This window comes from Phaethon aethereus (assembly GCF_964289735.1).
Source record: "Phaethon aethereus genome assembly, chromosome: 14".
NCBI lineage: Eukaryota > Metazoa > Chordata > Aves > Phaethontiformes > Phaethontidae > Phaethon > Phaethon aethereus.
The window spans coordinates 15,556,505-15,582,060 of NC_138590.1; the positions used below are offsets into that span (position 1 = coordinate 15,556,505).

At 42.6% G+C, this 25,556-nt stretch overlaps 1 protein-coding gene across 1 annotated transcript in view; it reads left to right on the top strand.

Annotated features, from left to right (window-relative positions):
- The window catches only part of ADAMTS2 (ADAM metallopeptidase with thrombospondin type 1 motif 2), a gene marked incomplete at both ends in the record, with an annotated part of 189,082 nt that overhangs the window by 66,809 nt on the left and 96,717 nt on the right, over nt 1–25,556 (top strand). The window contains 1 exon segment of the mRNA XM_082005994.1: nt 3,214–3,373. Coding sequence (XP_081862120.1) covers nt 3,214–3,373 — 160 coding nt within the window.

The following is a 25,556-nucleotide window of genomic DNA, read 5'->3' on the forward strand; positions in this document are numbered from 1 at the left end:
TAGTGCAGGGGAGGCACTGCTAATCCGTAACTCCTGGAAGTACAGCAGTCCCGGGATGGGTGTTGAGCAGTGCGGGATAGAAAAACACAGTTACCTTTAAGCTCTTAGCTCATGAAAGCAACTATTGTTGTTCTGTTCAGAACTTGAGGAAACTCATAATTGAAAGGCTTAATTCTGCTTTTGCATCCCCTGGAGTAAATGTCCAGACGATAGCCCAAGAATTTTCTGAAGTCCTTCTAGTCTAACCTGTGTCGAAGGGAAGGCACAGATTAGCTCTAACAATGTGACATTTCTGTTCTAGTCATCCAGAGGCATTCCCCAGAAAATTGCAGCAACTTTAATACTCTCTGTTGTCATCATAAACTTGGTGGTGGTCTGACAATTGTCTTGGCATGACAGGCTGGCAGAAGGGTGATGGCGTCTGTGGGTAAGAACAGGACTGATGGGTGAAGGGCGTGAGCAAAGCCCTGCTGCCGGAGCAATGCCTTCATGTTGCTTGCTTGGCTGTGCGCAACACTGGTGTTGATGACTAAAAGCAATCTCCCTTTCATGGTGGCTTTTTGAGGCTGTTCTGAGTAGTATCAGCAAAAATGCATTAGGCAATTCATCTTGAGCTTTTCGTGTTCAAAGCACTTGGCAAAAAAATAAATCAACCTTTGTAATTACCCTGCAAGACTGTTGTTATGCTGGTTCAGAGGTGGAGAAATAGAAGTAAAGAGGTTAAATGTCTTGCTCAAAGCAGCAAGGAAATGTGTGGTGGAGACATTCAGGAGCCCCACATATTTCTTAATGAATCATTTATAACTGTGGGTGTATTATTAGGCAGATGGCTTGAACTGTGGATTGCTGTAGGAACTCTGCCTTGCCGTCTAAACAAATTTTCTTCTTAAAGTCTCAAACGGTCATTTTTTCTTATTTTATTTTATGAGTATATGTTGGCTAAACCAAAGACTGTGTAGGATAAACAGTATATAAAAATATATAATTCTTTTACAATTCAAACCCACACTCTTTCCTAATAATTCTGACCAGACATAATTGATGTGTTTCTCAGGAGTAAAGGGAAAGAGACATTCCAATATAAAGACAAAGTTATTTTAGTCCAAGATTAAAATGAGAAAACGTCAAATAAGAGCACCCGATGGTTGGCTGGCTATTTGACAGTATTCAGTGCCACATGAATCCCCCTGCATGCAAAAGGGCCAGCACCGGGCACAATGATCTGCAGGAAACCATCGGTGTTTGACCACTGGTTTTGTGTCTTGGGCACCAGCATTCGAATATCTCTTTTGTTTAGTCTTACAGTCTGTCCCAGGATGTTGCCTTCATCTTCTCGGGGGAAATCTTCGCTCTGAACAGGTGCATTTCTCATAAAAAGCCTTGAAAATTTCTGGATGTAATTTTTAATATTCAGAAGCAGCATGTGTGTATACAATTAAAATATACATTAAATGGAGAATAACATCAATTACGATTTTTTTCATGTATTCCTTTTTACAGTAAAAGATCAGTTGCTCTCCCTCTGGGTTCAGCACTTATTTTCTTGGTTGTCTTAGCTTCCTTGAGCTGCTGAGCCTGTCTCACCTTTTTTGTGTCTGATGTAGAATCTAAATTAGATAAGAAGAAACAGGACAGGATTTCAAATTCAGTTTCCTCTATACAGGCAGGATAGCATCAGTTTAAATTGCTTCGATATAATTTTGCTTCTTTAATCCTTCCCCTTCAATCTGTTTTTGTATACATTATATATTTGAAATCTGGAACTGAAATCTTGCCTAATGTAAGTTAAGACATGACAAATGCACCTGACATTTTTCCGGGGATGGGAACCAAAGAACATACTGTATTTATAGCAGTAGGAATATAGTTTGCTGCTTGTAGAAGAAAAATATGTGTTGTATGAGAACTTTAGTGCTGGGATATGATAAGAGTGTTTAGATGATCCTTGCCTGAAGTGAGGATACTGGATTCAAATGAACCAAACTGGTTTTCCTGAAAGCTCGAGGTAGGGCATCACCCAGCAGAGGATTTAGACTCCCAGAAGCTCAGATAGCAAGATGAAGTGTGTCACAGTGTCAAGATGTTCTTCTGTGCCCAACTTGAAACTCTGGTGACCCCAGGATCATCAGTGGGCAGAGTGGGAAAGAGCATGATGAAGGAGATTCTGAATGTTGGATCTGGGGCTTTCTCTCAATCATAATCTAAACAGTTTCTTTCATGTTAATAGTAAGACTTTCTGTTTGCAAGCTAAGAGTTCATTAGTTTAAGTTCTCAAACACAGATGTGCAAACATATGCAGAAAAACTGATTCAAGCCAACCATCTCTGCAAGCCAGCTACCAGCAGCTGTGACCTTCTGCAGTAGAGCAGGACTGCAAGAAGAGACAAATGCAGGTGATCCAGATGCCCAAGTTGTTTCACCTGCATGAAGATGATGAAAGGACTTTTTTCAGTCTTTATGAGGGTTTACCTTGAACACAATGAGAATTGCTTGAGTGATGTTCCTTTGAGGTGCTCTGTAGAAGTGCAAATTTATCTTTTTTTTTTTTCATACCAGGGTATCTGGTCCCGTCTGAATAAGTTTTTTTTATTTCTTAGCTATGCACTACTGACACCTTTTTTAAACTAGTTGCGGCTAATTCTTGAAAGGGTATTTTGTCAGCTGAACCCTTTGTGTCAAGGGGGAAATAATAACAAAACTTAGTTGCCTGTATGTAAGATGTAGTACTTTTTCATCTGAACAGAAAGGCTGACTCTGTGTTTTTTTGACTGTTGAACTGCACATCAGAACCAGCTTACGGTGCTGAACTGAGCCTTTCTTTAGCAGAGATAGTTAACCCTGTAGCACTCTGGGTCTGATAGATAGCTAAGGTTGTAGTAACTTGCATTGTACCTGGTTTCTAATAGGGAGTGTGTTTCCTAGACAGACAGATTCTTAGACCTGTAACAAGAATCTATAGACCAGATTCTTCACTCATGTGGTTTGAGGAGAAGTCCTTTTGGTTCAGGGTTGTACTTTTTGTCCTTTCTTGTCAAGCTGGGGGAATGATGCTTTGTTTTGCTCTAATAAAGAATTCACCCGGTTTCCTCTCTGCATCCTAATTGCTCTCTAGAGAGCACTAAAGTGTGCTTAAGCATATTGTAACTGTTTACTCACAATGTCTGCTGTATGTGCGGTAACGCAAAATGTTTGATCTCTGCCCTGTTGCTGCAGGCTGGCATGATTCGCACAGACAAGGACGAGTTCTTCATTGAACCTCTGGAGAAGGGGGCCCAGGAGGAGGAGGAGGGAGGAGGCAGAACGCACGTGGTCTATCGCAGAGCAGCTGCCAAGAAGCAGCTTCCTGTTGAGAACACAGATACCCTGTATAAAGGTAAGGCAGAAATGTTAACGCCAGCTGATGTATAAAGTGTAGCTGAAGGCCTGTAGCCAATGTGGTCTGCTATCTCTGGCTTTTTTTTATCCTTGAAAATGGAAATGGTTCTTCTCCCTCTGTGGATGAAAAGGTAGGGAAGGAGTCAGAACACTTTATCTGGGGTAAGCAAGCATTGCGGCAGCCAAAACCATCTCCAGGATGGTGGATCTGTATATGCTTTAAAGTGTTTCATTGGCTTCGGAGGTAGCCAGCATAAAGTCGTGTGTCCCACTGAGTCCTCAGGTCAGCGGAAGGGGATGGTGGATGTGCCTGTGTGCACTGGGGACAGGTAGCAGTGCTGGCTTTGCAAAGGCCGTATTGGAAGGCTGCAGCAAGGACACCAAGGCTGACGTGGTACACGGGCTTCTCATTGACAGCATCTTCGCTGGGCTGGATTTAATCCTAACAGGGAGGTAATGGTATCTTCAGATATGAACATAAACTTGCTTGATTTATTTATGTGTTTCCAAGTGTGGGATTTAACATACTAAGTATGTGATAGACAGCAATGGAATAACAGGAGCTAAACATAAACACCCATTCCATGTAGTATTTTCTATTTCTCTGGTAACTGCTTGGATGTTGCACCTTTTTTTCTGAATAAATAAGGGATGCAAATATGGTAAGTGGATGTTTTGACAGCTGATGTTAACACTGAGATTAGCTGGGTCATTTAAGTGGAAACAACAAAATAACTACATTTTTGTTCCAAATGTATGTACCAAATTGCAGAGTTATTTGCCACTCATACCCTGGTATTATCTTATTTCAGTATAATAAGTTTTCAAGTCTAATGCAGTGTGTTATATTGTCCTTTATAGAAATCTTCCCAGCGATCCGCACCCCTCTATTATGCTACCTTAGTAATTTTCCAAAGTCAGAGTATGGTACCTGTTGTGAAAATTCTACTCTATACTCTACTCTTGCATATAGTAATCCCCAGAAACCACTTGGAAGGAACAGATAGTCACAGAGGTGAGGCACTGAAATTAGAGCCAAGTGAACAATATACATTTCTCAATGTTCAAGTTGAAATGGGGAGAAAAAAGAAAGCAAACAATAGCATTCAACTAACTTTTTTTTCCCCACTTTGGCCATTAAAATGACTCATGAATTTTGTGACTGACACAGTGCTGTGTTGGGCTCTTCTGGTTGCCTTCGTACTTATTCTGGAGCAGAGCTGGGGGACACAGGAGCCTTGAGTGCCACAATCCCTGAATCATAGGATGGAAGTTGCTCTGTTAGATGTTTATAAAATTATTGCAGTGTTGGAAAATATCAGCCAGTCACTGTGTTCCCTTTTAAACAAAAGAGACTTGATTTTATTCACACCTTATGGCAGTATTTTTGTTTTTGGATGGTAAATATTCCTCAGGAGTAGGAGTTTGGTACACAGAAAAGCATAAATTGTAGATCAGCCCCAGTTATTGGCATGCGGTACCTGCTAGAGAAAGGCTCTGACAGAAGTATCTGAAAACACCTCTCCGAAATGCAGCGCCGTGCTCATGGAGCTGCTGGTGGGGCTGTTCGTGGCTTCCTGCTGTGACCAGCAGCAAAGCTACGTGTAGTGCACAATGCCATCAGACATCTGCATCCATGTCACCTCACCTGCGCTGTGTGGTCGCCTAAGGACTGAAATTTATAGGCTTTGGTACAATGGCACAAGGAAATAATAGCCATCAGCCAGCACTGTGGGATTAAAAAGCAGAACCAAGGTTGAACTTGTGCAGGCCAGGCTGAGAAGTAGCACTGACCATGTCTGGAACAGCAGGTGTCGTGATAGGTAGGAATAGTTGTGATTTTTCATATTTCAATATTCTTTTGATTTGTAAAATTGATTAAAGATTAGTTTTTATTTTTGAAAAAGACCCATGACACTGTACAGGATTTTTTCCCCATGAAATTCTCCTTGCCTTTAACAAAAAAGAGAACGGATTCTCCAAAACTGGTCTGTTCTTCTCTACTTTTTATTAAATCTGGCTTCCCACCTCTGATTTGCTCTAGGCAACAGACATGGGAAGGACATGCTTTCAAAAATTGTAATTTTATTTTCCACTTTGCCTTTTTCCAGAATACATCTAGTTTTGGTTAACAAACGTCAAAATATTTAGTGACTGGGCGTTGATAAGCACGCTGTGCTGTGTGTTTCCATAGTGCTCAAAATTAATCAATGGGCTTATTTAGGAAATACTTAGTAGGGCACTTTCAGCATGTTGTATCTATTTAAAAAAAAAAAGGTTAATCAAGAGCACTCCCTCTCTTCCACCATCCCTGGAGACAACTGCATTGTTGCCAAGTCCCATAAATTTACATGTGATGAATTGTAACACTTGGACTATTTTTAAAGGTCCAGCCTCCAGGAATCTTATGAATATGTGATGATCATTTTTTTTTTCCCTAGGTGAGCTTCTGGCTCTTTTAACTGTTGATGAAAACTTTGTAGTTTCTGACTGTGTAAATACTTTAAAGTAATGAGTAACACAAAGTATATAGTATTCTGTAATTTTTGAGACAGCATCTTTCAAAACCCCACGATATGTTAATTTAATCCCATGATTTGGGAGGGGATTGTGAGTCATGATTTTTGAATGTTTGGGTTTGGATGGGTAGATAGAAATTCCTTATAAATATTCCACTCTCTGGCACTCCTTTTCACAAGAAATAGGACAAGCTGTTCTCCCCACAGTGAAACAGGAGGTGAAGGAATTGAAAGCTCCAGGAACTTGGAGTTGGATGGTCAGTTGTCATTTCAAGGACTTGGGGCTTGTTATGGGCAGTGGTCATGCCAGCCTTTGCACGGCACAAGGGCTTTGGGATTTACTCCCGCAGTCGGTGGGTCTGTTAGGATGGTGCTATTAGGGAAACATCCCCAGGCTCTCACTTGCAGAAGCAGGGCTGGGTCTGTGGAACAGAAAATCCCAGTGCAGGGGGACTCTTCGCACCTCCCGTCTCCCCACAGAAGTGAGGAGCTCTTCGTGCCGAAGGTGCTGCCTGAGCGAGTGGTCTTGTTTAGTCATTTGAGACTTTGGGGGCAAACTTGCTCTAACTTCAGTTATTCTCGTAATGACTCTATATGGGGACATGTCTCCTAAGTGCAATAGTTCCAGATGGTGGTTTGTTGGAGATCTCAGTACCATGAGCCAATGTGCATGCCCCCGTGGCTGCCTCGCGGAGAGCTCCAACAGGGAGCTGCAGGACAGCGGGAGAGGGGTCCCTGAAGCTGATGGGCAGCTGATCTTCTCCAAAAGACAGCTAGGACTAATGGAAGATCCATTGACTGGTTGTGAGGGTAGAGTCATGCAGAAAGAAAAAACCCCATGCATTTTCCCAACCGTGGAAGTAAATTCTAGATTGTGGTAACAGATATGATGAGGTGGACCTAACAGCAGGGTTTTTCTAGCATTTTCCATATGCTATTATCTGTCTTTTATATTATAGTAAGAGAAATTGAGATTTATTCAATCTGTTCAAAAAATATGAACAAACAAACTGCACAGCCTCCTAAGCCCTGGAGAGATCAAGGTATGCATCTTCTTTTATGAAGGCTCTGCTGACGTGCTGGATTTTAAGTAATGGAATGTGCAGCAAAGCTCTACTCTGATTTCAGACCATACCAGGTTTTCTTCTGCGTTTACGTAAAACGCTATCAGAATATTGGGAAAAGTAAATACTTGTTTTGGCAGCCTGAATCATTGTATTTTGACTGGTGTAGGATTATCTGGTGTTTGCAAGAATCACAAAGTAAAGGATGTAATATTTCTACCTGTTTTTCCCCTCTCAAACAATACTATTTGTTAATGTACTGGAAAAAGTAAGCATCATATTTTAGGCAAGTAATAATCTGCAGCAGAGTAGTACTGTGAAAGCCTGTGCGAGCTCACTACAAATTAGGCTAATTGTTTTTGAAAGAGAAATATTTTCATGTAGTGGTTGATGTATTGCAGGTATGGTGGGAATAAACCCTATTTTTTCTGGCAACTGCTTTTACTACTTGCATGCATGTAATAATTTATCTTCCTCTAGCTAAAAATAAGCAACATGTTGAAAATATTTTACTATTTCCAGTTGAATTCCTTCTTACAAAGATGAGAAATGTTGCTTGACAGCAGTAAAACTTCCTACATGATAGAACTAGAATTAAATAGGCAAGCTAGAGGAGGCTGTTTTTTCTTGAAACTGCTGGGTTTTTGCTTAAATGTTCTTTAGATGTTAAGTGAAGAGATGGTAGGTATTTAATTAATGGGTTGTGGTGAGGTCTGGAAAAGCAACTTGATTTTTGTCTCTAAAGACAATCTGATTATCGGGCTTGTAAGCTTTAATATCACATTTCCCCAGCTAAATTACTGTGTCTGTTATGTTGATCAACTGAGAGGAAATGATTATACTAAAACTTCCTTAAGGTTTTCCTTCTCTTTCAAAATCATTGTCTAAATATGCTGCTCTGAGTTTTATTGTATTGCTTGACTGACGAGAAACAGAAAGTTGGCTTTAGTTGACAGTTTTATTTACTGTGCAGATGAAAGATGATCATAGCCAAGAACAGTTTATTACTCAGGTAGATAGCAAGGTAACTCTCCAAATGTGCTTAAACCAGGCAGATTGTCATTTCTTAACAGCTAATTAAATTCCTTGGGATGGCCAAACCCAATCTGACACAAGTCCCATCATGAATATACTCTGGGCTGATGGGACGGACAGACTCACAGCCTCTGCTGGAGACTTGTGACCCCTTCCCGTGGCAATACTTGGCTTTGCTTGAGGTCAGACCTTCAGTGGGGTGGTGGTTTGGCGCTGAAAGATGTGATGGTTTTGTGTGACCCTGTGATGTACTTCTTGGGGCAAAACCCATCTTTTTCTTTATGGTTTTTAATTCTGCTGTTTCCTTTTTTATGTTGAGGGTTGCTAACATCCCCCTGGCCCTCAGTGCGTACCAGTTAGGTAAAAAGACAGAAATAAGTTGCTGCCTCTACTCAACAGAGGCAACCAGCTCCTTTCTGACAGACACCCAAACCTCCTCAGAGCAGAGCTGCTCCTCAGTCCTGTTACTGACATCTCCTGCCCCTCCATGACACAAAAGGACAAAAGCCTTTCCTCCTCCTCCTCACACTGATGGGACATTTGGGAGTCCCGAGGGGTTGGGGACCAATTCAGCAGGAGAGAAATCCATGTCAGTTCAAGCTGAAACAACCAAACACTAGAAGTTGTTGGAAAAGATGAAAAAGTTAAAAATATGATAAAGTTGTAGCCAACTCAGTTGCCAGAGCTTTGCAGGTTTTCAAGATGATATTTCAGAGGAAGACTCCTCCATCATAGTCCATCAAACTGTCAATGCCATTGATTTACTAATGTATTTAAATTACTTTTTAGAAACCAACGTGCATCTGGTGTATATTTTTCTGGATTGCCTGAAATGACATTCAGATTGGCTGCAGGCTGGCTGGTTGCCATTCTAATTTACAGAAACTTTCCTGGTTACCTTTGCAGGGGAACAGTTCCTTCAGGAAACTGAAGTTTCTCCAAATTCAATCAATACTTCCTCTCAGCATGTACTCCTGCTGATTAATTACTGTTCCCTTATTTTGCAGTCAGTAAGGCACTGATGACAATATTTTTTGTCTCCTTCCTACATCATCTGTGCATGATAAATACATCTGTCTTTTTTTCCTGTCTCGGCTTTTCTCTGAATTTCACATTGCAGATTCATGGGGCTTTTCTGGGCAGAGAAAGATTGAGAATTCAGTTGAGAATCAGCTTTTGAATAAGAAGCAAGGTTATGCACTCATGAAGAAACAAGTCTCCAGAGAGTGATATTAGGCCATTGGATGTCACCCTTCCCAACCACAGGCGCAGCTGATGAAGCGGTTCTTTGCTAGCACAGGCAAATAAGACCCTTGCAGCAATTCTAATATGAAACTTCAGGATAAATCTAAAGGTTTCTATTTTTATAACAGTGCAATAAATCATCTGGGATGATTGGGTGAAAGCTAATGAACAATGCTCTTACATGTGCTTGATGTGAAATACAAGGACTAGCCTCTTTTTTTCTGGAGTTGATGGAATTTTCTACCATAGACCTCCCCAGCAGATGGCCTTAGCTGGGCCACAGAATGGTCTCAGGTGAAAAGTCAATACTTCCAGTGCTTCTGGGACAGTCAGTTTTCTTTTGTCTGGAAATAAAATTCTTAAGAAATTAATTGAACTTTTTTTCATACTAGTAATTTTGCTGTGTTTTTTGCAGAGGAAGGGAAGTACTCATGTAACTAAAGGTGCGTGGTGATGTGTATGTGTATCAGGACCACAGTAAAGCTGTGTGGTCTACTTTTACAGTAGACTTTTTTGAATTTTCAAGTGCTTTGGAAAGTATATTGCATCTTAAAGATTTTTGCTTTTAATTAAACCTCCTTTTTCCAGATGCTAAAAACCGCTTTCAGAATGATTGAATGTTCATTAAATACTCTCTCAGTATTATTTCTTCATGACATCAAGTCTGTAGTCACTGCAGCATCATTTTGTTTCACCAGCGATATAAATCCTCTTGTACATAAGTAAAAATTGGTGGGGCAGCGTGGAGCGATGCAGAGCGCCATGTTGCGCGGCGATGCTGCAGCTGGTTCGGGCAGGAGGGAGAGGCTGGAGCGGAGAGCTGCTGCATGCGCTGGCTCCGCTACGGACTCCTGGCACTGAGCTGTCATCTCCCTCTCCCATACACTCCACAGAACTGCAGTCATTCCTGAAATAAACCTTCGCTAAATGTGGAATACATGTACATAATAATAGAAACTGAGCTTCTTAACATACTATATTTGTCCCTGCCTTTCTCATTAGGTAGTTTGAGACCCACGTAGACTTCAAGGAAACACTTCAGTGCATGCTTAACTTTAAGCAGGTACTTGAGTCAAATTGATTTCAGTGGGATCCAGATATGTACCTTAGGCTAAATGTGTTTTATTCTGAATGGATGTGGGTTCCTGTTTTGGTTATGAGGCAAGTTGCTGGAGCAAGTTACTTCCATTCAGATATACATCAATTAAAGGTGAACAACTTAATTATTTGTACTTATTTAAATATCACTGATTTGCTTGTATCATTAGCTAATAATTTCATTTTCAACTGATGGCTTCATTTTAGCCTCTCTACTAAACTCAAACACTATGATAAGGCTCTCCTAAGTGATTGCTGTGAACAGCTTACAGCTGGAATTGAATAGTACCAAATGTTGCTAAATACAAAAAAAAAGATAATAAAGCTGATATTGGTCTATAAAACAGCAGTTTCCAGTTCTTGTACAAATACTCTTGCAAAATTTTTGTGAGAAACTGTGAAAGCATGGGGAAAGTGCTCATTTTATCTTTCACATTCTTCTATCAATTAATTCAGCACTAGGGGTGTGTGAAACTAAGCTTGATTAATCGCTTGTTTGTTTGTGTTTACATTTAGTCAACATTTGCTTGTTTATAGATACATTTGTAGAGACCAAACATTTAACAACAGATTTCATTAAGGTTTGTTTTTATTCTTCCTTATAATATCCATTGATCTCAGTCCTTAATGAATTTAGCCTCTCGGTCTCCTGGGAGGAAAGAGAGAACAAAATATTTTCCTTTTGGACAAGAGTAACATAAACCTTGTTTTCACTGAAAGCTGATCCTGTTTCTTGCTGGTAATAGCCCCGTGTAAGAGCCGAGTTCGTCGGGGCAGCAGTTCATAAGTCAAACGTTGCCTTTGGAGCCCATGCGAGTGCTTGCATGTGTGAGTGTGTGCAGCTGCCCACAGGCATGTGAGGAGTTTTTGCTTATGAAAATGTATGTGCACACCCACACGGTTTTGGCAATTTAACATTTACTGGTGAGTTTTTCCACGAAGTGTCATCCTATTGGGGTTTGTTTATTTACAAGCTGTGTTTGTGTTGTCCAACCTGCTGAGAAAGACAGGGGATGGCAATGATCCAGCGGGTTCCGATGTCTCTGCCAGGCACAAATAAGGAGAAACTTGTTCACAGAAGGACCTTAATATTCTGTCCTGACAGACTGAAAGTGTTCTGCAACCCATGTCTGTGTTTAGGAAAGGGATTCTGGAACTGAGGATTGAAAAATATGGGTAGCGTGTAGTGTTTGCTGTTTTGTACCACGGGATTCAAACTCTGTGTTTAATAACAATAGGCAAAATGGCATCTGGTATGTGTCACTTAAAATAAGCTCTAGTAGAAAATGCCGATAAACATTTTCTGTTTAAAATATTTTCTGACTAAAAGTGGCATAAATCTTGTCTGCTGTCCATGACAATGATGATGAAGTGGTTTGATCAGGCTAAAAGCTCCAGGCATCATCAAATGAAAGCAATGGGCAAGCCCAGAGTTGCAAGGGAGATGGATATCCTTCAAACATCTAAATTTCTGTTGTTTCTTGCAACAAAAGAGCCACATGTGAGGCCTTGTGAAGTGGTCCAAGGATTAAAAATGTATTCCAGCTGGTTTTGACTGTTCTCAGCTGTGTGGAATCTGCTCCTTCTGCCGGCCACTGAAGCAATGCTGTGTGCTGCTGGTATCTTGGTGCTTGCAGAAGGGGCACTGGAAGAGTCACTGTGTTTATAGCAGTGGGAGACCCAGCTGGAGAATGAGAAACAAATTGCTTGGTCTTTCTCTGCACTAATTTAATTCATGGTGGCTACTGTATACCAAGCACATGCCTACAAGCAAATGCTGTGTTGCTCATGAGCTCAACGCTGGTCAAAGGGACCGTGGTTCAGTGCCTCAGAGCTGGTGCTGTGTAGACAGTCATCATCGGGCACGTTCAAAGTGAAAGACCAGGTAGCTATTGCCTGAGCTAAAGGATGGTTTTCTTTAGCTGACTGTGTATCATCAGTGATGATACAATGCGTTTAACCACTGCGTTATGCACTCTTCACTTCTAAAGGCCCCTCTTTCCAGTGCCCTGAACTCATCTCCCAGTATAGTCACGACTGCTTGTCCTGCCTCCCCCTTTGCAATCCCAGGTCCCATGTGGCTCCATGAGGTCTGGCAGTGCTGGGGGAGCTTAGTAGCGCAGACAACTACCACTTGCCACTACTACCTGCTGGGTGAACTGGCCAGATGGAGAAGGTACAGAGCATTTCACCTGTCTTTAGTAGATGGGATGAGAGGGAGATGCAGCAATCTGGGCCTGATTCTTCCCATGGCGTGTGCAGGTGCAGTGGTGAGCAGGGAAGCTCATGCTTCTTTGATGCTTATGCTTTAGTAAAGCATGTGTTACACTCTGCAGGAGGCTGGGGAGTACACCTGTAGTAACCCGGTGGTTGGTAGGAATTAGGTGCCTGGTCTACAGAGCCTTGGTGTATAGCTAGAGCCTGTGTTGGGTAATAACTTTCTGTAGCCGTTTTGTAAATCTTGCTTGTTTATTCGTGTTCTCTGTGTTTTGAATTCCCTAAGCAATACTTAGGGCTGCCTGCACCTTTTAGGTAAAAATAACTTTCACTCGAAAAGTAAGCAACAGCAGTGCTAACTTTAATTTCAGCTAGTGCCAGTCTTTCCCCTGTGCTTTCCAGAAATTATAAAAAGTAAGAAGATCTCAGACCAGGAAAAAGCCAGTAAAATTTCTGATTTCAATTGCTTTGAATCTGTACTTTGTCACAGTAGTATATTCATTTCTTCTTGAGAACTTGTGTTTTTCTATACAGCGGAAATATTGTTTTAAAACAGTGGGATACATTTAAGGCAGTAGCAGAAACTATGTTACTGCAAACTATGAGCTCAAACTCTGATTTTTTTCTAGACGATCATGTTACAAATGATTGATTTATAATTATTTTTCAAAATATTTTGTCCTGAACTATGTGTGTCACAATTTCTCACATGCATGTTTGCTGGTAATAGTTTCAATTTAATTGTCTTTACTCGTTTGAGTATAAACCGCAGGAGTCGCGTTACCTACCGTTTGTCTGCTAGATTTAAAACGTTCTGTCTGCAGACTGATGTCTTGGACCATGATGTATTTTTAAGCCAACCAATGATTATTTTGTTAATTCAGAGGTGCCTTCTTGGATTTGAACCATTTCTGTTAAAGGCCCAGATGTGAGCAGTAACCGCTACCTGCTTCAGTGACTTACCCGTCCCAGACGTGGTGTGATGCTCTTTCCCGGTTCGAACTGTGCAACACTGCACAGAACTGCGTCCTCGTATTCTATTGCTGAAACTCCGCTATAAGAACAAGGGCATGGTTTGGTAATTGGGTTAAACCAATCTAACACGCTGCTAATGACAGACTAGGCTTTTTGTCTCTCACTGGCCACACAGTGCATCTGCCAGCTGTTGCTGTCTGAGCCGCATTGCTGAAAGGGATCAGTTGCCAGTTGGGGGCTATTGGATGGTCCAGCAAGGCCAAGGCAGGCAACTGAATCATTGCATTGCTTTCCTCAGTGCCCGTGGAGACCCTGCTCTCTGCTGGCTCTGTATCTTGCAGAGACCCTCACAGAGGGTGGCACCTGGTTCTGCTGTCCACTTGTTCCATCCCTGTGCAAAGGGTGAAGTCTCTTGTAGACCAGGAGGTTCCTCTTTTACTATGTGGTGTTGTGCAGCTCTTGGAACTGCAGTGCTTGTGAATGGGTTAAATACCGTGTGCTTTATTTTTCAGCAGGTTCTTTGGTTAAAAGCCTGGTATGCATCTTTGCTCGTCCTTTTATCTGCGAGTTTTTGTGCGGTCGCTTACTTGTTCCAGCTCTCTGTGTGTGCATGGACCATCTGGCATGGCTTGCCTGCCCGGCAATGTGTAGTGCTTTCAAGGGGAGAAATTATTAATCACAATCTGGATGGTGAGGGGGTTAGGGATTGGTTTTATTTCAACTCCAGAGCTGACAGTTCCACAGGTAGGTAGCTTCCAGAGAAGGTGTCTCAGCAGGCTTTCACAGTGCCGCCCGAGGGGTGCATGAGGAAAGGCGGCCAGCAATCCCGAAGGACCAAGCGCCAGGGAGGCGTCAGGAGCAGCGCTCCTTGGTGGCTCAGCCTGCGCAGTCCCTTGCTGCTGGCCCACTCGGAGGCTGTCGTGCTGCAGGAGCCTCACAGTGCTAAGGATCGCTTTCTTTAGCACTGCTGGGCTTCAGACAGTTGTCCTTGGAACAAAATTCACATCGCTGGGCTTTGCTCCATTTTGCAGGGTTTGACCACTACAGACTGTCAAGAAACATGGCTTTTTTTTTTTTTTTTCTTTCTGGTAACTAATATTTTAATATTGCTTCAAGAATCGTAGCTTTTCAAAAATTGAGGTATTATTTACAGAACATTTGAGGAAGGATTCTTTCATCTTGCTCATGAGCTGGCAGGCCTCATTGAGAGGGCTTTAAACTAGATTTGGAGGGGGGAGGGGCTAAAACCGGGCTCACTAGAGTTGAACCTAGGGGTAGGTTCAACGTGCCAGAGTTGAAATCGATAGCCCAGCTCAGGTGCCTCTACACCAATGCACGCAGCATGGGCACCAAACAGGAGGAGCTGGAAGCCATTGTGCAGCACGACAGCTATGACGTAGTTGCCATCACAGAAACATGGTGGGATGCTTCTCATGACTGGAGTGCTGCAATGGATGGCTATAAGCTCTTCCGAAGGGATAGGCAGGGAAGGAGAGGCGGTGGGGTGGCTCTGTATGTTAGGGAGTGTTTTGATTACATAGAAATCGAAGATTGTGAAGACCAAGTAGAGTGCTTGTGGGTAAGGATGAGGGGGAAGGCCAATGAGGCAGATATCCTGCTGGGAGTCTGTTACAGGCCACCCAACCAGGATGAAGAGACGGATGAGACATTCTATAAGCGACTGGCGGACGTCTCGCATTCGCTGGCCCTTGTTCTTGTGGGGGACTTCAACCTACCGGACATCTGCTGGAAGTATAACACGGCAGAGAGGAAACAGTCGAGGAGGTTCCTGGAGTGTGTGGAGGATAACTTCCTGATGCAGCTGGTGAGTGAGCCCACCAGGGGAGGTGCCTTACTGGACCTGCTGTTTACAAACAGAGAAGGACTGGTGAGAGATGTGGTGGTCGGAGGCCGTCTTGGGCTTAGCGACCACGACATGATAGAATTCTCAGTTGTGAGGGAAGTAAGGAGAGGGGTCAGCAAAACTGCTATCATGGACTTCCGGAGGGCAGACTTTGGCCTGTTCAGGTCACTGGTTGAGAGAGTCCCTTGGGAGACAGTCCTGAAGGACAAAGGGGTCCAGGAAGGCTGGACAGTCTTCAAGAAGGAAATCTTAAAGGCGCAGGAGCAGGCGGTCCCCATGTGCCGTAAGAAGAGCTGGCGGGGAAGGCGATCGGCCTGGCTGAACAGGGAGATTTTGCTGGGACTCAGGGAAAAGAGGAGAGTTTATCACCTCTGGAAGAAGGGGCAGGCAACTCACGAAGAGTACAAGGATCTCGTTAGGTCAAGCAGGGACAAAATTAGAAAGGCAAAAGCCCAGCTAGAGCTCAGTCTGGCCACAGTCGTAAAGGATAATAAAAAATGTTTTTACAAATATATTAACAACAAAAAGAGAGGCAAGGAGAATCTCCATCCCCTACTGGATATGGCGGGGAACATTGTCTCCAAGGACGAGGACAAGGCTGAGGTACTTAATGCCTTCTTTGCCTCAGTCTTTAATAGCCAGTCCAGGTATCCGCAGGGTATTCAGCCCCCTGAGCTGGAAGACGGGGATGGAGAGCACAATGTACTCCTCATAATCCAGGAGGAAGCAGTCAAGGACATGCTAAGCCACCTGGACACCCACAAGTCTATGAGGCCTGATGAGATCCACCCGAGAGTACTGAGAGAGCTGGCGGAGGAGCTTGCCAAGCCACTCTCCATCATTTATCAGCAGTCCTGGTTAACAGGGGAGGTCCCAGAAGACTGGAGGCTTGCCAATGTGACGCCCGTCTACAAGAAAGGCCAGAAGGAGGATCTTGGGAACTACAGGCCTGTCAGCCTGACCTCTGTACTGGGGAAGATTATGGAGCGGTTGGTCTTGAGAGTGCTCACAGGGCACCTGCAGGACAACCAAAGGATCAGGCCCAGCCAGCATGGGTTCATGAAAGGCAGGTCCTGCTTGACCAACCTGATCTCCTTCTATGACCAGGTGACCCGCCTAGTGGATGAGGGAAAGGCTGTGGACGTTGTCTACCTGGACTTTAGTAAAGCCTTTGACAGCGTCTCCCACAGCATTCTCCTGGAGAAACTGGCGGCTCGTGGCTTAGACAGGTTTACTCTTCGCTGGGTGAGGAACTGGCTGGATGGCCGAGCCCAGAGTGTTGTGGTAAATAGCGTTAAATCTGGCTGGCGGCCAGTCACAAGCGGTGTTCCCCAGGGCTCGGTTCTGGGGCCGGACTTATTCAATATCTTTATTGATGATCTGGATGAGGGGATCGAGTGCTCCCTCAGTAAGTTTGCAGATGACACCAAGTTGAGTGGGAGTGTTGATCTGCTGGAGGGTAGGAGGGCTCTGCAGAGGGATCTGGACAGGCTGGATCGATGGGCCGAGGCCAACTGTATGAGGTTTAATAAGGCCAAGTGCAGGGTCCTGCACTTTGGCCACAACAACCCCATGCAGTGCTACAGGCTTGGGGAGGAGTGGCTGGAGAGCAGCCTGGCGGAAAGGGACCTGGGGGTGCTGCTTGACAGCCGGCTGAACATGAGCCGGCAGTGTGCCCAGGTGGCCAAGAAGGCCAACAGCGTCCTGGGCTGTATCAGGAATAGTGTGGCCAGCAGGAGTAGGGAAGTGATTGTGCCCCTGTACTCGGCACTGGTGAGGCCGCACCTTGAATCCTGTGTTCAGTTTTGGGCCCCTCACTACAAGAAGGATGTTGAGGTGCTGGAGCGTGTTCAGAGAAGGGCAACGAAGCTGGTGAGGGGTCTGGAGCACAAGTCTTATGAGGAGCGGCTGAGGGAACTGGGGTTGTTTAGTCTGGAGAAGAGGAGGCTGAGAGGAGACCTTATCGCTCTCTACAACTACCTGAAAGGGGATTGTGGCGAGGTGGGTGTTGGCCTCTTCTCCCAAGTAACTAGTGATAGGACAAGAGGAAATGGCCTCAAGTTGCACCAGGGGAGGTTTAGATTGGATATTAGGAAAAATTTTTTCACTGAGAGGGTGGTCAAGCATTGGAACAGGCTGCCCAGGGAGGTGGTGGAGTCGCCATCTCTGGAAGTGTTCAAAAAACGTGTGGATGTGGCGCTTCAGGACATGGTTTAGGGGACATGGTGGTGCTGGATTAATGGTTGGACTTGATGATCTTAAAGGTCCTTTCCAACCTAGTGATTCTGTGATTCTGTGATCTGAAGAATGAGTCACACATAAGACATGCTCAGTCCTAAAAGTAACCTGGAAAGAGAAGCCTGGTATCAGTTTCTGTGAATTGCCATCTGTGGGAATTTTGTAAACTTACAATCTTGACAGGTATCTGTACACTTTGTGACCACATCTGTTTGCCTGTGGAGATCATCTTTCCTGTTGTACATGTGGAGACATATTACAGTTGCTGAAGATGTTTGCTGACTGTGAATGGTGAGAGGCACTGAGAAATGTTTTATGCCTGAAGCAGCTGCCTCCGAAATGCCCATCCCGGCACCTCCCTTCAAAAACCACCTCACACACTTAGCAGGGAAGTCGGCAGAGAAAATTTACCTTGGTGGTGTAGGGATTTTTTTTTTTTTTTTAACTTTTAAAGAAATATGAACCATTGCATCATTCTGTCTAATCCCCCCCCTTTTTTTTGTGTGTATGTGTGAAATAACTTTCAGTCTTTGGAATAAATTGGCAATGTGGTTTAAAGTGACGTGGGGTTCTGAATGGGCCTTTTAATGTACCAAGTGGTGACATTTTGGACACATCATTCTTCCATAGGTCAGCAGTGCCAGGTCACTTAACAGAAAAGCATCTGGTATAACTGGTAGCAACAATAACTAAATAGTGACTTGAGAAATTGCCCTTGACTGACTAATTATATATGAAATTAATAGGCACTGAGAATTGCATCTTACGAGCTGTGTTTTGTGTTGCTGAGTAGGCAGAAGTCCTGCTTGTCTGATTGAGCTTCACTATATCATAGTGTTCAGAGTTCATTCATTCTGCTGGGTTTCTTTCTGGAGTCTCACTATTTTAGAGAGACACTGTTAGTTATAGTAATGAACACATCACAGTCATTCACATCTTTCTCCCTGTGGAGTAGGGTGAAGGTTTGGTCCCCATTTTACAGCGATCTCTGCATCTTAGTGCTCTTGTACCCATTTATTTATGTTGAAGTTTGGTGTGTCAAGCCCTAGATATTTGGGGCTTGAATATATTTGTTCAGTGGCTTTAAAACAGTTTTTTTTTTTCCAATACATCAAAAAAATGGATTAATGGGGATTGAAGAATCAGCTTGTTCAGGGACCTGAGCTTAAAATAGTGTATTGTCTAAAGCCATAGATTAAATCTGGGCTTGAATCCTTGTTCACAGGCTTGCTGGCCATTCTTCCTGCCAGTGTGACTTAGCTTTTTCCCAACCCCTGTTAAGAAAGCACTGACTAAATAGCAGGCTGAAAATCATATGTTTTAACTTTATATTCTACTTGCAAGCTGAAGTATTTTTTTGCTTTGTTTTTCTTTAAACAGAGCCTCTGGAGGCTTGTAAAATTATGAAATGGTTAGAAAAAGGCAGCCCAAAGGCTCTAGCTAGGAGTATTAAATGTCCTAGGCAGTCCTAAATCACTGCTCAGTCTCCAGTGTAAAATACAACAAAGGGCGAAAACCTGATTTTAAGTCACTGTAAGATTACTTGAACATAATTTCTAAATTTCCAGGTATTTTCCTTGGATATCCCAATTACATGTGTGCAGAGAAATGGATGGTATTGACATTTCCATGGTAACCCATTGTAGCATTTCAGATATTGACCTGCAGGTCATAAATTACTGAAGCAGAATATTTTTGGAAGACTGGCAAAATCTATCACTCTGCTGCAAAATGTATGGACAACAGCATAGCAACAAAATGCAGATGAGAGAACTCAGGCTTTGGAATAAAGTCTGGGCTGAAAGTTAAGTGGAAGTTTTGTTTAAGACTCCACTAACGGTGAGTAACATCAAGTGACAGCCCTGGTGGGTTAGTTTCTGCCATTTTTTGGCTGGGGATCTGGTTTATATTTGCAGCTGGATGTGTGTAGAGGTAGGATGATTGCAAAAATGTTGTAGCAACTCCTATTATGCTCTTATTAGAGGTGCCAACAGGCTTCAAGAGAGCCTTACCTGGCTGCCTTCACGCTACTGTTACTCTGGCTGTTGGTGCTGATGGCAGGATGTGGGTGGGAAGGGCGCACAGCCTGAGTTAGTTAAACCCTAGATCTATGTGGAGGTGTTTAGTGGTCCATAATAACTGATTGCCTGCTGTTCTGTTTGGTACCCTCTTATCTGATGTCCTGAAGACAACTAAATGGTCTTTTGTGCTGTTGAAACCCTGGTGGAAAGCATGGGCAAAGGTCCTTGCAAGAAAACTGGTGTGTCCAAGCGCTGAAGATTTGCAGCAGATATGATTGATTGCACTAGTAGGATTTACAGTTCTTATGGGTCTCGGGTTCAGACAACTGGAAAGCCTGATTTGCCTCTGAAGTGATGGTGGGGGCATTTCCAAGAATCTTTGGAAGAAAGAATCCCTTAGCTAAAAGGCCACCTTTCCTCCTTAAGATAATTTCTTTTCAATTTTTTGAAGTTTTTAAAGAAGTGCTTGGAGTCTTTGCAATGTGACATGGAACTGTACTCCCACCAAATAAATTACAGTGTCTCTTTCAAAATCCCCATAGGTAACGCATGTTATGTGATAGCAAATTCTCACAGACCTTATATAAATGCATTTTCTGGGAACTGCCTTTGTAATAATAACTTACTGCTTGGCAAGTGGATAGGGTTCAGACAAGCCATGCGCTTGATCCCATCCACACTGATTTTAATGCAAACGTTCCCGGTGGGCTTAGTGGGGGCAGACTCAGTGCAAGGCTGTGGGAAACCGAGTGGCTGAATTTGCCTGAATTGCAAAGTGTCTTTGTCGTCTTCTGTTTTGGTTAATTTTGTACCTTCTAGGTTTCATGATTTACTTTGAGATTCATTTGAACACATTGAAACTAACCTGTAACTTGAAGTTGCATTAAGAATTGAGCATTGAGAATATGACCTGTGTATATCTAATAATGGAGTATACCTGTGGATGTGATGGAATAGACCCAGGTATTCCTAATGAAGCCATACCACATGGATCCTCACTCTGACACCCCTTTTATGTCTGTCGAGAGACAGCAATGTCTTTCATTGTTCATGAAAAATTATCAGAGCCCTTTAGGAAATACTCTTACTTTTCTTACTGTTTTACCACTGTATTCCACGCATAGATTGTATGCTTTTATGCGCTATTTTACAGGTACTACAGTTGCAACAGATGTGCTTTTGTCTCTTAGCACACAGGCTTATCACAATGTTGTATACGTTCACGTAACTTGCTCAGCATTCAGTCTTTCCTGCCTTCAACAGCTTGGCCACTGAGAGATGATTCCCCCGCCCCCAACTTATGCTTTGTCGATACCTATCCTCATGTCAAGAAACACATGATTAGTTTTAACCAGTTCAACCAGTTTGTCATTAATGAATCTGATAAGAAGCTTCCAGATCGTAAGTGACCAAGTTACAAGTCTTGGGCTTTCAGCCCAAGCTGCTCCTTTTTCTTTTTAATGAGCACAGGCTTTCTTCCTATCGCCTGGTCAGTGTTTGCCTTCCTCCAGTGTTTGTTCAGTGCATTCAGAGCTGGGATGTAATTTTGTTAAGCTCTGTCAGTAATAATCGCACCTCCATTCCTTCTGGTGCTTTCTGGTTAAATAATTTTCTAAATTTTCTTTGTACAGCCCTCTTTTGGGATATGCACTTCACTCTGCTTAATCTCGTTCATCTGTTCATACTTTGTCTTTAATCCAATTTGCAGGACAGACATAGTGCCTTCCTTTCCCATAGTACTTTCCAAAAATCACTGCTTTGTGTTCATGTAGCAGTACTTTCTTCTCATATCTCTGCTCCAATTTTCTGAAAAGTGCTCAACTGATTTCAATAATTGATTGAATTAGCATTGGGCTGTTCTTCTGTGTCTTTCTTCAGTTCACCAAAACTATTTCAACTATACAGTGTAACTGTAAGAAGTCTAAAATTTTTACTCAGCTCTTGTTACTGGCTTGTTCTTCCAGTTTCTCTCTTTTTTTTGTCTCATCCAGCTGAGACACTTTTTTAACTACAGTTAATTGGTCTAATTTAGGTCTCTGGGTGATTTCTTGGTGTTTTTCATCTTTCTCAGATATCCTAGTATCTCTCAGGCTTCTCATCCACATTTTTTCAAGGAACCAGTCATACACCCTAAATATTTTGACCACTGTATACCAAGCTGTCATGTTGCATGAGGCCTTTGCTGCTCTCATTTTATTTTCTTCCCATTATAGTGAAATAGTTGGAAGAATTTGACATCATTGTGTTTGCAGTTAGGAGGATCTCTCATTCTTGGGCAAATTTGTCTTGAAACACAAAACCAAAAGGCAATTCTTGTTCCCTGAATCCTAAAATATCCATTAAAACCCAGAAAGACACCTCTCTGTTCTGTTATAGCTGAAGAGGATAGAAGCACACCTCCTTGTGCACTAACACCAAAAGCATCTTGCAGTATTGGTCTCTCCTCATTCTTCCAGAAATCATTGTCATGTGCAAATACCTTTCTCACTTCCTTTATAATAAATGTAAGTAGTTCAAGTTTTCAAATCAAGTTTCAAGTTCTTCAGATTCCCAGGAGAAATTACTATATTCAGCCTCTATAGAAAAGATTTCAAGAAGGTAATTTTGTTGGTTTCGGAATCTGAAGGGAGAATCAATAAGGCACCTACACACTTTGAAGCTCCTGGTCTAGCTTCTGTATAGCTCTTAGCTCCTCTCCTCTTGTTTCTCCCCCTCAAAATTGCTTTAAATACAAAGTCAGGATAAGCCCTTGGACTTCATTTCAATTCACTTTTTGCTCTTAAAAACTGCAAAGTGATGTTTCGGAAATGCTACCAGGAGCTCAGGGTGAATTTCCTTCCCTTGGAAGTGCTGAGCTTGGGCTGGAAGAGGAGGCTGCTGTGCAAATCCTGACCAGGATCTGCCCTCTCTCTCTGCAGAGGGGCCTAAAGACACAGATCACTGCTGCAGGCGCTTTCATTGCTTGGTGCTCTTGCTCTTTGACAGAAGACTTTCCTGCTTATAGACACATTGTGCCCTGTCCCTGCCAGATGAGGGGCTCCGGTGGCTCCCGGGCAGACTGGGTGAGGATAGTGGCACAACTCACCTTATTCCTGGGGAAGAGCAGCTCTGATGCACGCTTAGTGCATGATGGTTCCTTGCCAGGATGGTTGGTAAGGCAAGGTGGAACAGCACGTAGCAGAGTGAGGAAGCGAAGGAGTGCCATTTAGTGTCTGGCTGTAGAGAGAACTGTATGCTTGCAATATGTTTTGCCTTCTGCTGGCAGTCCTGGTGTGAAAAGCAGCATAGCTTAATTAAGCAGTGTCAAAAAACTTGATTCTTCCCATCTGCCTTCCAATCTGAAATGTTGTTCTTAGCTGATTTAGCTGTATCTTGCAAGAAGTGTATATCCTTATGGCTAAATGATGAAATTTCGTGAAGAATTTCAGTGTCACATGATTTTTGCTGCATTTTAATAGGACTTCGACAAGTTTGTTAGGCCCTGGGTGTCAGCAATCTGTCCAGGATTTTCCAAACAAGGATTTGTGTGTGCTTTGACCAGAGTGAATCTAGGGTGTCCAAGTTGTGTGGAACTTCATATGCAAGATCTGCGGGACTTGGTGTGGATATCCTGCACCCCTGGTCCACCTACACACTGTAAACCCAGTTGCATCCTGCTTGCTCCATGTGCTTGAGAATTTTGGAGCATGCTCACCACATGTGAGACAGCACTGAAGGACATCTCAAATTTATTGGGTACGTGTGTCGCTCACTTGTTCCAATACATTGCAACTGCACTAGATTTATTGCGCTTACGGAGTTGCTTACCCCATGACCAGTGCTCTTCCATGGAGGAGTGGTTCAAATCACCAGTAGCTTGGTCAGACATCTGGACACCTAGAAATGTGAGACAAACAGCCAGTGTTCCCTAATTCCACCTGGGCAGATTTTCTGGGAAGATAAAGAGTAGAAGTAGGAGGAAACCTGGATGAACAAACTACTGTCAAAACCTTAGTCTCAAGGATGTACTGTTCTCAAGAGCTTTGTTAGGATTGCGTTTGATAAGAATCAAGTTTCAGTGGTTTTTGGATTGTGTTGTTGCACAAGATGCTTTCTTTGCTAAACTAAAAATGAAGAATACAAAAGGAACTTATTGGGTAAATAATTTTTTCTTACTAGAGCTATCTTCCCCTGAAATATGAAAGATTCTTTCCAAATGCAAAAGTTATGCAAACATGTCTGAATATAGAAGTGAAACGGGAAAGCAGTGGGTTTCTTTTGCCAGTTTTGCAGGAGGCCACCCACATAGGTATATCTTCTTTTTTTTTCTGTTTCTTGTTTTGTTTTTTTTTTCCCTCTCTGGAAAAATACAATGAATTTTGGCCCAAATCAGAGCCTATTGTGATTTTGTAACCATTCTTATCAAAGCAGGAGTGGAATGTAGTTTGAATTTTCCAAGTAATGTATAATTAGCTGAAGGAAAAAAAGAAGTTGAAAATTTGGTGCAAATGATTTATCGGGAAGGCTCCAAGTTCTTGACTGGTCAGACTCATACATACCAGCCTTTCTTTACATGAGCATGGAGAAGCATTCTGTCAGACCCTTTGGCTGAAGGCATTTTCCTTGCTATTAGTTGGTTTTGGCTGTATTTTTCTCCTAGCTTTGAGTGTTTGATAATGGTTTGCTGAATTAAAATGAAAGTCCTGTTTTGACTTGATACTTCCAATCTGTTTCTTGTCTGTTGGTGTTTTCAGATTTTCAGTTGTCTTGAGAGGCTGTTACTTTCCATTCTCCATATTCACTCGCTCTGAACAAATGGGCAGGAAATGTACTTAATAATTTCTGTGTAACCCAGAGAAACGCAGGATTCCCCGCGGAGGGACGCTTTGCAATCGTTACAAACGATTCCTCTCTCTTCGCATCTGTCTCTCTGCCTTGCGCCGCTCTGCGTACCATCTGATGTATGATTTTTTGGTGTAAGTAAAACCGTAGAAATGTGGTTAGAATGTGAGATGGTTTTTGTCTGTTATGGTTTGGAAGCCAAATACTCCAGATCTTTTAAGATCACTTGTATAGCAGTATCAGTATCCTCTGTCTACTATGGAAATAATCTCTCTTGTCCTTCGGTGCACCCCGAGCCCATGTACCACCACGCTCTCCTGTGCATTGATCAGACTTACTTAAAAGAATTCCAGAGAAGGAAATTCAATGATTTGCACTTGGAGTCTACATTGTAGTCTAAATGATCTCATTGCTTAAAAATGTTTTCTTGGGTCTAGGTTTAATAATTTTTCACAATCTATCCTTTGTACCTAACTCTCCCCCACTTTCTTCTTAAAAAATATTCCTTCCCTGCCATGTGCCAGTGTTTTCTAGACACATAAGCTGTTATCAGGTTGTCTCAGCCATCTTTCAATCAAGATGTACTTTTTAGTTCCTGTAGATGATTATTTTTTTCCTTCATCTTCATCTTTATGTAAATACAGAAATCGTACTAATGTAACCTCCTGTAGTTAAAATAATGCAACTTTGCTTGTGTCGTTGTGTAACTTAGTTCTGTGGGAAGACAAATTCTGCTTGGGATAAGCCACCTTTATCCCAGTACCCACACTGTTGCTTGTACTGATAATCATCACTCAGGAGGTAAGTGATCTAGGACAATAAAACAGAAGGATGCTTTTAAGTGAACAAAGATTTCCATACTCTTAAAGAAAAATAAAGCAAATGGGTAGGCAGCTTGGCAACATAGTCATCAGCTGAGTAAATGTGTGTCCTTGAGCAGAGTTCATATTCTGCTGTGGTTTGGTGGTGTTTGGAAGGAGGAATGACTCTTATTCATACGTTTGTATTCCCAAATAAGTCTCAGTGATTAAAACATCCTTACTGAGCAGAGCTGTTTGGGTTTTTTTTAAGATTCAGAACTGGG